This window comes from Anoplopoma fimbria, chromosome 2 (assembly GCF_027596085.1).
Source record: "Anoplopoma fimbria isolate UVic2021 breed Golden Eagle Sablefish chromosome 2, Afim_UVic_2022, whole genome shotgun sequence".
In the NCBI taxonomy this organism is placed as follows: domain Eukaryota; kingdom Metazoa; phylum Chordata; class Actinopteri; order Perciformes; family Anoplopomatidae; genus Anoplopoma; species Anoplopoma fimbria.
Genome location: NC_072450.1, coordinates 15,454,413 through 15,466,673, shown reverse-complemented (window position 1 = coordinate 15,466,673; position 12,261 = coordinate 15,454,413). Strand labels below are relative to the sequence as shown.

General features: G+C 37.5%; 1 protein-coding gene across 1 annotated transcript in view; it reads right to left on the bottom strand.

Moving 5' to 3' along the window:
• The window catches only part of LOC129105835 (CUB and sushi domain-containing protein 1-like), a 357,039-nt gene that overhangs the window by 94,749 nt on the left and 250,029 nt on the right, over positions 1 to 12,261 (bottom strand). The window contains exons 22-26 of the mRNA XM_054617046.1: positions 10,255 to 10,371; positions 9,760 to 9,975; positions 9,207 to 9,395; positions 7,426 to 7,595; positions 1,261 to 1,417 (exon numbers count right to left, since the gene is read on the bottom strand). Of these exons, the coding sequence (XP_054473021.1) occupies positions 1,261 to 1,417; positions 7,426 to 7,595; positions 9,207 to 9,395; positions 9,760 to 9,975; positions 10,255 to 10,371 (849 nt within the window). The remainder of the gene's footprint in view (positions 1 to 1,260; positions 1,418 to 7,425; positions 7,596 to 9,206; positions 9,396 to 9,759; positions 9,976 to 10,254; positions 10,372 to 12,261) is intronic.

The following is a 12,261-nucleotide window of genomic DNA, read 5'->3' as shown; positions in this document are numbered from 1 at the left end:
TTGCACTTTGGACTCAAAAGAAATTGCTTTGAAAACTGATTGTTGATCTTTTTTCAGCTGTGAGAAGGAAAGAAATAGCTTGGTAATTTGCTGACAGAGAAAGACAAGTCTCTGGAGTTTTGTAGTACATGTCTCCTATTTTGTTCTCATATGTAGCACTTAAGAATCACTTGACTGAGGCACAGGACAGATGCAGGATATAATCATGAGTGCAATCTAACACAATCACTACCACTCTAGTTTTCAATTAAAAACATCTCCTTACAAGGACCATCATGATGAGCTATTCAAAACTTAGGAAATTACTGTTTGTGTGCCATCATGTGCATGTGGAAAACTATGTGTGTGTGTGTCTATGTGTATGAGAGAGAGAGAGTGTTGCTTTCTTTCTTTAGCCATACTAAAACAAACCATGGCTGAAACATTAGATATAGAAAACAATCTGTATTGCTGTCCAGTTTCTAATTAGTTGATCCTAAGTTAAAGCTGCAATCTCAAAGATTATTATTTAAATAAATATCTGTTAAGTCACTATCTATAGCCGATGGGGTGAAATAACGGTAATTGAGCCCCATTGTCAACGTATTGCATTTTTTATATTTTTGCAGTATTATTAAATTGGTGTCCGTGGCGACCTTCCTGGAAACGAGCTCAAAAGGTCAAGAACTAAACCGTCACTGTGTCGAGCACTCCCGAGCTCTTTTTTTCAGGGCATGACGGCTGTGCCTGGATTACAAATAGCTTTTTGAAGCGCACCAAATGTCATGTGACAAGGAATAATCAATCACAGCCTGCAGATATCTTTTCCATCCCCGTAAATATAAGTCTATGGTAAATATATATGTATATATGAGACAGTAATCATTTTGGTGCAGGGCTATCAAGAGCTGCACTGATATATATTTTACTTGTTTCACCGTTTCCTTCAAATAACATCACTACATCTGGTTCAAAATCAAACAATCAATCAAATTAAACAACAAAGCTACTGTGAGATATTAACTGTGCTGGCAATCAATCTATCTTTGTTTTGACTTTGTTTAGTTAAGTCAGTGAGGCTTACTGCTAAAGAGGCCCAACTTTTCAAGCACCTTGGATCAAAAAATGAAAGCTGCACAGCTGATGTTTTCAGAGCATTTTCAGACCCAAAATTTGAACGGCCCTTTAAAGTTTTTCTCAGTTGTGTATACACAAAAAATGTCACTACACACACATTTCTGAAAACTTGATTGCCATTTTAAACTTTCTTAAACAACTCACTTGTGTATGTGAGGCGAAAGCCCTGATTGGTTCCAGAGGCGTTGCTGTTGAACTCAAGCCACAGGCGATTGGACGTACTGTTGATGACAGGACCCATCATGCCGTCATGTGTAAAGTTGCCAAGGAGACGGGATGAAGTGTTCTCTCCATCATACACCTGTCAATCAAAGCACATGACCACATAACATGAATGAAAACATGCAACAAAAGTGTTTGTATAGGTTTGTGTGGGTGCAGATCTACCAATTTAATTAAAGAGAATATGACAGAACTCAGGTGAACAGTGCATTGCTGACTCTGTCTGGAAAAAAGAAAACCACAAAATGTGGTCAGTCCTCAACCCAAAAATTGCAGGGCAGTGCTGAATTGCCTGTGCCTCTCCTCTGCAACACACAGTGAGTCATCCAAATGCCACACAACACAAGCGAGGCAAAAAAAACAACTCACTTTGCCTCAGGAAATAGCTACTTTGCTTAGCTTTGCATCAGTGTGAACCTTGTGAAGCAACACAAAGATAGAGCCTAAAATATTGCATGAAAGTTGCTGAGGTCACAAGTTAGTTGTTAAGGGGCTCTTTTTCAGTCTATGGAACTGATGAAGCCTCCCATTTTTTATGTTAAATAAAGAAAATGTTTCATGGTCGGTGAATGAATTGGATACCTTATTTTAAATGTTGTTTGGTACTAAAGTGAATACAATTTAACAGAGAAAACAATTGATGAATAATGAAATGGGTTTACTGGCAATGCTTTGAGTGTGTGTGACTTGGTTTGAAATGCTGTGATGCGTATTAAATAGCTTCTAGTTGAAGTGAAGACAAGATCATTCAGATGTACAACAACATAAAAACATCATTGGTCTGCATTAATATTGAAGGATTTAGCTTTATTCCCCTTGTTGATAAGATTGTTCTTCTTTCCATTGTAAAAATTATGAAATTTATGAAGAACGCATTTTAGTCTTCTTGCTAGAATCAATCTTTTTTTTTGTTCTCCTAAGAATTTCTCTTATTTTTGTTTGCAACCTGTAACTGTGTTCTCACAGAGGCACCACAAAGAAGAGACACGAAAACTGGAAATTATTTATTTCAAATGAGCACTGTGAGACAAGTGGATACTGAGAGTACAGTAATGGCTGCCAGAAAGATTTTTGCAACTTGGCTACACAAGAAAGTTGGGCAGAGTGTAACAGTGTCCCATTGAACGGTTGATGTGCACACATCACTACAGCTGCACTTTCACTTACCAAATATGTGCTCACTACAGTATGTTCTATACTTGTGTTTTCTCCTAAACATAACTCAAAACAGTTAACAGATTTATTGTATTTATTTGAAATCAACATAGGTTAACATGGTGTACAGAAGAAGAGGTTAGAGAAATGTATGTGATACTGAGACACTTTTTCTGCTAGTGGTCAAAAATCTCTGAATGCAGCTGTAATGTGGTCAGTAGAGACACAGTAGGTAAAGAAGTGCAGTCTAGTTTCTACTGCAGGGTGAAGGGGAGAATTAAGTCTCTGAAGTACCTCATAAAACTATCTCACATCTGGGATATAAATGTGAACTGCTCATGCTTATATTTGGCAGCCTGGGACATTTACACAGATTGGTGGTGACATGTCTGCAGGTGGCAGGAATGCAAAGAAAAAGGGGCTAAGGCGATGTACTGTTCTATCTCAACAAGTGTATCTCGACTGCCAGTCGGAAGAGACACCTCTTCGTGAAACCAAAGTAAGAGCTACAGAATGTTCATAAATCTGACAAAGATAGAGAGACATGGGAAAGGATAATGTGAGTTTAAACGTAAAAAGAAAAGAGGATCGGCATCTTTAGCATTACTCCCCTACACATATTTTCCCTTCCCTGTTCATACCTCCCTGCCAACCTCAAATTCCATCTGTCGGTGTCCCTCAATTTTTGCATCTTGCTCTCTCTCTCTCTCTTTTTCTCTCTGTTTTTTCTCTTGCTTTCTCTCTATCTTTCTCTCCCCCTCTCTGTGTTTCAGTAAAACTCAGTATGGTTAATGAAAAGCCCTGCAGCTCATAAATCAACATGTCACCATGCCACCCCTCCTCTCTCTGTCTGTCTTACTCTCTCCCTTTCTCGCCAACCACCTCTATTTTCAGTGTACAATTCCTGCACACCCTTTACTTTGTTTCTGTCTCACCCCTTCGTTTTCCTTCAAGGCTGGAATACATCTGAGTAAATTTGGTCAAGCACTATATTAGAGGACATGTTTAGGGGTTTTGAGTTTGGCTGGCCCTTTCTTTAACAAGTGCCAGGGCAAAACTTTGCCGGTAGCAAAATGAACTGTAATGAGCTGGTTCATATGTTACAAGATATTATAGCCTAAAGCTTGCTGGAACTGTCAAACAAATGGTTTGTGTTCGGCTGCAATAACATGCATTAGCTCCAATGCTGCCTGGGGAGTGGCATTATAATTGCTAGCCTATATGGCACTTTGAGGCTTTCCTTCCAGTTCAATTTAGTTTCCGCTATGCTCTCTGCAAATCCTTTTGAAAGATTCTAATTAACAGACAGGTTGTAAATTATAAGTCATTGCCCTTTTAATACATTTGTATACCATCACATAAGATGCCTTTAGTACAAATAATTTCATCACAACAAGCACCTTCTATATTTTGCATTAATACTACTTTTTAACATACTAATTTTTGACTGTACCCTATATTTTTTGAATGGCGCATGTTTGGGTGCAAACTGATGGATTTTGTTGTTTTATCTACATAATTTATCAGACCAAAGGTCAATAGCCATGCTATCAGCAAAATTTAGCTGTTATGCCTATTACACAAGGAGAAAGAAAAACTGTTGGATTTAAATAAATGCAAAGGCAACTTAGCTATTGTTACTATCAATGCCTACATATTGAACATAACAAATGCCTTAGTGGTCAAAGATGTTTTGTATAACCATCAGTAGATACTGTACTGTAGGTACATCACCATCCATCACTGTATTGCAACAGTTGGGTTGTACAGGGAGGGGAATGACTGCAAAGAAAAACATATTTTATCATCTAATTTAAAAAAGTTTTTCTTTTAACATCAGTAATTTGAAGCCAAACTGAAGCCAAACATCTAATAATGTTGTGTGCCCTATGTTGAACATTGTGTGTCATTCTTGTCTCAGTCTTAGGGCCTCCCATGACTTTTTGATTGCTATGTTAGCATCCACTGCATCCTCATTAACTTTTGTGATCTCTAGTCATTCTCTGAATTCTATTCATCTGTTCCTGTTATTTCCTGATAAGGAATCAATTTATTACAGTAAATACTATGTCAAATGCCTTGTGAAGAACACAATCATAATTTGAAAGGAGTCTGCTCTCCAGTCTGATGTTTGCATCCCTTTGTTGAATTACAGAGACAATGACATACTTAAGTGGGAGGGGGCCTGCAGTGTAAAGCAAAGCATGTTGGGAAGTAATGTAAAGAAAACCTCAGGAGGCTTCTCTTCATGCCTTTTTTTCATTCTAAAGCCTTTGATGGAATATACTGCATAAAACATATTTAGGCATGTTTACTTATGTTAACCATATTTATTTTTCTTTCCTTTCCTTTTAGGGGATTTGTCTTTGACATTGTATCTATCCCACTGGGGACATTTCCTCCCTTTACAATGCTGTTATACCTCTCTCAGTCAGGGAGAACCCTGTTAATACAATCTACCCACAGACAGGCTCAGCCAATGCTCTAGGCCTAATACTGATAAAACACTCTAACCACATACTGGCTTAACCATGCCCTCAGGCCTAATACCGCTAGGAGACATTGTGAGCTGAAAAAGTTTTAGACGATGTCTGTTGGACAGCGTCAAGACTGTAAAACAGATCACAGAGCTGCTCCTGACCGACATTCAAGTGGGCACATGGGCTCAAGAGAGGATTTATGAGGAATTATGAACCTTGAGAACATCTGTAATTCTCATTGCATTTAAAACGTACAAAAGTATGCACATCCGATGACGTATACATGTATGCACATCAAATGAATTCCCTATATACAGTATTTATTGTGAAAACTCCTGAGAAGAACCATAAAAACACATTGCAGATGACTTGGAGCAACCTTACCTCCCAGTGTGTTCAAGTGCTACACATCACACCAATTACAAGTGACATTACATGATCAGTAAATATGGTGTTTTTGTAACAAAACAAAGGATGAAAGTTGAGGCATATGACTAAACACAAATCACTTTGTGCCGCAGTCATGGTACACAAGCTTGCATACAGGCAGTTTTACACTTTTGTGAATAACACTGTTTTTTTCCACTATTCAGGAAAGTGAAAAATATTGCCGGATATTACAAATATTGTGGTGTACAGATATGGAACGTCAAAGAACACTTTTTCGGTATACGTTGAAAATTTAAAGGAAATTTACATCACATTAAATTCAGGATTTCAAAACTTTCTCTTGGTGTGTGTATTTTTTTTCTCTTTCTCCTTTTCCCTGTATGGTTATTCATGTATTTATTAGTTTTTATTGGATTGCTGTCTACTAATTGGTTAGTTTTTTGGCTGATTTTGTGTGCTTCTTGTTGTCATTTATTTCTTAACCTATTTTCTCTAAATCATGTTACCTTGGTTTCATTTTTTTTGTTATTGTTGGTTTTTCTCCTTTTATTGAGAGGAGGTCTGTCGTATAAGCCTGTAGCTTCTTGACCTCTCCTGTAACATTTCTTTATAATTTTTTGTCATTATCTTGATTTTATAAAGTCAAATTTGTGTGCAAATTAAATAATAATGATAAAAATACATGTCTATTATATAGCTATTTCATTTACTTGGCCTTAACACATATCAAACTCAATAAAAGTGTATTATAAATAAGGTTAACCTTTAAATACAACAATAATACACTGTAGTGGGTTTGTTAGAGGGTTAACGGAGGTTGAATTGATCCCTTTGTGCCTCTGGTTCCCAAGGATTCATTCAGCCGTGGATGGCCACTGCAGCAGGAGCATCATCAGCACAAATAGAGAACATGGGTAATAAACCCCTGCAGGGATGTTCGGCTTCTTACAACAATGTTTAACACATCAAACAGCTAGGGCACACCTTGCTAATACAATTTAGCTACATACTGGCTAAATCAAGGACTCAAAGCTCCTGCGGTTGTTCATGTTTTTACTCCAGCCTCTTTCCTGTGCGCCTCATATATGTAATTATAGGCGACACATTCCCTGATATCTTAATTGGACCAGGTGCGCTTGGTTGGAACAAAAGCTTGTACAAGAAGATAACATTGAGAAAGTTTGGGCTCTGAAATGCAACAAAAAATGTACATACAATGTATAGATGAGAAATTCTTATTCAAAGCAGTTCTTTACTTAGCGTCAAACACAGAGGAGGAAGCAATCAAAGCATGGAAACCTACCTAAAATGATTTGTTCAAATTATTCTGTCATCATACAGGTTGTTGAACCTCTTGATTAGTACTGAGCTCATAGGAAGCCACTTCACGTTTATTAATAATTAAAACTACATACACAAGATTGCATATTCAGATTTTCTTGTTATATTGTTGAATTATATCTGAAATAATGTCACCAGAGAGATACGTGGCTTTCAATATGAAAGTAAGAAGCTATTGTCAGGCTATACTTCTGTATCTGTACTCCTAAATATCTCTTTTATATCACTTAATAAAGTAATCCCAAATATTTCAATAAAACGTCACAAATACTGCCATATATTTATTTCTGCTTCAAAGACGGTTGCACACATTTAATCCACTGCCTGATGAAGCAATATTGGAAATGTGTTGTACATGGACATTTTTATAACAGATTCTTGATCATATAGCTTTAAGTGTTTGGCTACAAAAACAAACACTTGTGGTCTATTTTTTCCCCAGCACATCATGTTACTGTGTTCATGATCATTCCAGAATCCACAACTCAATTATTGTTTTCTTTTCAGCACATTTGGTAATGTACCAAACACATAGTAATGTGTTCAAGTATATATGTTGTTTGCATATAGACAGCTTTTGATTATGACTGTAATCCTGTGTACTGTCTGTAAATTATGGATTTATGGATTTTTACCACTTGATTAGGAAAAGCTTTGTCATATTTGCATTTGTGTGCGTGTGTGTGTGTGTGTGTGTGTGTGCGTGCGTATGTGTGCATACCTTGAGATAGTCTCCGTCTTGCAATGAGAAGCTCTCAGCTTTCAGCCTGATTCCTTTGCCCTTTTCGGTTGTGATTCGGTAGATGCACTCGTGGTTGTTATCGTAGTTGGAGGGGAAGTTAGGAGAGAGCAGAACGCCTTCTGGTCCTACTGAGGAAGCTCCACACTCCGCTACAGCAGGAGAATAAAGGGGTCAGGGACAGTGTAGATCAAGATCATAGCATTTCTTCCTAATTATCTTTGAGCAGTCGGAACATCTGGGTTGTCTTATTGTACAAAAAAACAGAGGAGAGGACTCACAATTCCACATAAAAGAGAGATTTGAGATAAGAACATATCCAGTACAAACACAAGCCTTATGCATGATAACAATAATGATGATAATGACAATGAATCATATAGTATAACAAAGCTTAAAAGCACTTGTTTGAAAATACAATTAAGACAAGGATGAGGAACAGCAAAACACATTAGAAAGCAAAGAAATTAAACATAAACTGTGAAAGATTAAAAAGAGAGCAAAAGAAAAATCTTTGCATGAAAGCAGGGCTGGATAGGTCTGCTAGAAAGTGTTTTCTAGAAATTATACAGAATGATCTAGCAGGTGCACTGCCTATCAAAGTTTAGGTATTCAAATAAGTGGTACTCGGTGCAAATAGAGTTTTGTCATATGTAAATTAGGAGGGGAGAAAGGCAGGCTTTTAACTCCCACTGAGGAGGACCACCACTAGTTGGAAGGGAGAAAGAGCACACAGAAGTAATGAGAAAGACAAGAGACAAGAGGAAAGAAAGAAAGGGAAAGAAGCAGTGTTTATCAAATCTGAACAAATTTAAAACAATTCTGAAAAATGTTCGTCAGTTTTAGAAGCAGATTAGGGTATGAGATATGAAGTATATATTCAAGAATGCTACCAGCAATTCATCAGAAGACATTTTTAAAGTGAGGACAGCCCTTTAGAGAGAGTGAGAAAATACAGGGCAGTGTATGGGGGAAGAGGTGGAAAAGAAGAGTAGATATGAACCAAAACAGACATGGGCCTTTTGAAAATATGCAGAGTAAAATTAGAAAAGGGAAAAGGGGAGTAACAAAAGACACAGTATTAACACTCTTAATATAGCAGCTAATGCTCTAATTATCTAATCGAGGACTGTCTCAATACAGAGGGAGACAAGGAGAAGCTGTTTGACAGAGAGACAGAGCGCTAAAGAGAGGGACATTTGGAAAGAGGGAGAGATATGAACCAAGTAAATGTTGTCAGCTGCTATTATAGCATTTCCAGTCTGGTCTTTTTGGGGGCTTGAAAATACCCAGCAGCCAACATCTCATTAATTACCAGCAGCATCCAAGGAAACACTGATACTCATCAAATACCAGCAAATTACAACCTGCTAACAGACAAATCCTGGCAAATAAAGCCAACTGTCAACCAGTCAAATAATAGTAAATTCGCATTACAACCAAGAAAATGCTGATACTTTAGGTTTATTCCTATGTTGAAAAAGTAAATTTGAAGTTCTATTTTACAAATAGCCAGTTATTTGCACAGATGTAAACCCCTCCAATTGCTATAAATATTGAAAGCAGAAACCCTCTTGAAAGGCCAGTTTTAACACCAGTACCTTTATATATAAATAAAACACTGTTGTATAAGGAAAGGTCCACGGCTATACAGTGTAATGCCCACAATCTGTACACCTAAATGTCTGTAACAATAGTCTGAATGTTTTGTTTACAGTTCAATTTCATTTTCATTGAGACACTGGTAAGAGAGTCTGTCTTACCTATACATCTTGGTAGTATGTTGCTCCAGACTCGTCTACCTCCTCCCAGACAAGTTATCTTGCTCTCCCCCTCAAGTCGGTAGCCAGTGAAACAAGTGAAGGCCAACGAGTCGCCAACTCGAAATCTGAATCCCATCCTCCTGCTGTACGCCGGTACGCCGGGATCCTCACATGGCTCCAAGTCGTATTCTATACATTCAGGAGACATATATAATATTGTTGAGGAGTCATTATAAAAGAGGTGCGAAATGTACAGTAGCTCTGTTAATATTGTTTAGTAAGCCTAGACTAGAAGAAATACAAGGTAAATAGAAAGAAAATTGTGGTATGAGACCTGTGATCTAGTTGATAACATGGCAGCTAAAAAGTCTTATTGTTATGGGCTCATCGTTGCCCCTAGTGGCAGTTGTGGGAATAACTTAAACTAACAATGTTTTTTTTTCCATTACAGAAATTTATAAAATTGGGTTTTACATCTTACTGTCTATTACAGTTTGACAAATTACATTAAAAGTTTAGTCAACTTCAGGATTACTAGAAATCTGTTTCTTACCAGAAAAAGTTATATTAAATCCTTCATAACTCATGGAAAAATCCGATATGAAACGTAGCTGGGCGCTGAAGTTTCCATAGAGCCCCGCTTTGACACTAGGGGGCAGCACTGAGCCAGTGAGCCGAGCTACTGGAACCTGGAAGTTGCTGTCCTCAGTGATGGAAAGGTAGTCATGGTTCTCCTCCAGATGGAAAGTGTGGAAAACCAGATGGACTCCTGGAATTTCATGGATGAATGGATGAATGGACAGATGGTGGCATGAATGAATGGAAAGATACCCAGTCAGTCACAGAAACAAAAATGGAAGCAAATGAACACAGACAACAAACCAGAAACACATATCAGGCAAAATCGAGTGTAAATGCAAAGCAATCTTCAGAATGTGCAAATTTATTAACATTTGAAGAAAGAAAAAAGCAGATGAAAAAAAAATCTACATTTTTCCCAAGAAAATGAATAGATGTTTCCATTGTGACTGTATATGTGTTTTCTTACCTTTGCCATGAGACACCTCTATAGTCCAGGTGCAGTTCAGAGAATTAGGGTAAAAGTCAGGAAAGCCAGGGGACAGAATCGTCCCTGTTTTACCATAGATGTAACCTCCACAAAGGGCTATAGAGAGAAAGTGACAGATAGAGAGGGGTGAAAAATAAAGGGAGAAGAAATTCATATTTACTTTAATTATTGAAATCATTTAATTAAAATGAGGACATATCTTGAGTCCAGTTAAGAGGTTATCACATAATGAGAGATTGATTTCCCCAAATGACCTATCGTAGTTAAGAGACCGGAATTTAACCACTTCAACCTTTTATTTTTAAATCTGCAGACCTGCAAAATTTTAAATTTTGAAAATGTAATTTTGTGAACTGAACATAGTTTCAGAATGTGCTCTATTCCAAAAACCATTCTTACCCGGATATTAACAAAATTATTGGAGGGATAAATGAGAAGAAACAGCTGAAGTTTCAATCCCGATTCTCAACTGCGTTTCTTATTAAACAATAAGATAACTTGCAGGTTTTATGGCCATTTGGGGGCAAGTTTGGAAATATCATCACCTTAGTAAACAGTTGCATATTTACTCATCCAGCAGTTACAGAGCAACATCATTATTCATTAGAAGTTGTCATTCTTGCCTCCGGGCAACTACAAGTCCTATATTCATTATTTTTAAGCTCTGTCTTGGTCTCCACCAACTCTTGAGGGAAATATCTGGCTCTTTAGTTGCAAAATGCTCCATTATGTTCACCAGTTAGTCGCTAACTGTGTTCTACATTTGATGCTGAGCAGATAGTTTAATGTAGGTTTCATGTTTTTTTTAACTGAAAACAGCTGCCTGCTATCGAAATGATGGCATCAGAGCAGTGCGAGTGAACCAAAACAATAAGGTTGCAGTCCTGACAGCTTAAAGGTGCAAGATATGAGATTGGGAACATTTTGATTGCCTCTCAACAGCTCTCAACATGGCCTAAGTCAGTGGCTCGTAGCTAATGTGCTAACAGAACAAACTACGACAAGGTTGGGTGCTACACTTCAGCAACAACGCTGTAGGTTGGCACTGGGTTATAACCTGTAACCACTGTTTTAGAGCAATGAAGAGCGGCAGCCACCAGCTAGACAGTGGGGCATGCTCACATGCAGGAACATGCACTTAAAGCCAGCAGGGAGAACACCTTCATTCTCCACTAACTTTACATAGCAAATAGTTGTTTGTTACTATAGTATTGCCCTGAATCCCACAAATTGCTCCTTTAAAAATAAGCTGAAAGTCTCTACAAAGATCCATAAAGCCATGGAGAGCTGTAGATTCAGGTGATAATTTTCTGTAGGTTAACTACCCTAATGACCCCTTTTCAAGTTTCAGTTGATACATTGGCATAATGAAAAGTATAAATTATAGTTGCTTTAAACAATAACACAAACCTTTTCCTAACCTCACCTGAAATATTTTAGTTGCCTGAATTAACATAGGCGTCACATAACAATTTCACATAATAAACAGCTGACAATGGTGGGTCCAAGATATCATCAAATAATCACATTTGTGATGAAGGAACATAATGCTATTGTCTGTGTCCACAAAATACAGTATATAACATGAACTGAAAGGTCTAGAAGGTCAGAAATGCAGATTCTACATAAAGCAACAGAGAGAAACAAAGGCAGAAGGCCAGAGATGCAAATAATATAGAAAACAGAGCAGAAAGAAAGACAAAGCACTCTAACAAAGACAAAGAGAGGGTGAGTTGTTCAAAAAGACTGAGGAATTAATGTATGTGTTACCAGACACCTAGGCTGGACACAGAGCCAGACCACTGATATGGAACAGGACAAACTCATTTGAGATAGAGCAGAAAGGAAAATACTATAGTAGCATAATAGAGAGTAAAAGAGGGCTTGCGGTGCATTACAGACTGTTGATCTAAGATAATATGTTGACTCTTTGTTTCTCTCTCACTGTGCCTCCATCCCATTTAATTCTATTTAGCTCAATTCAGT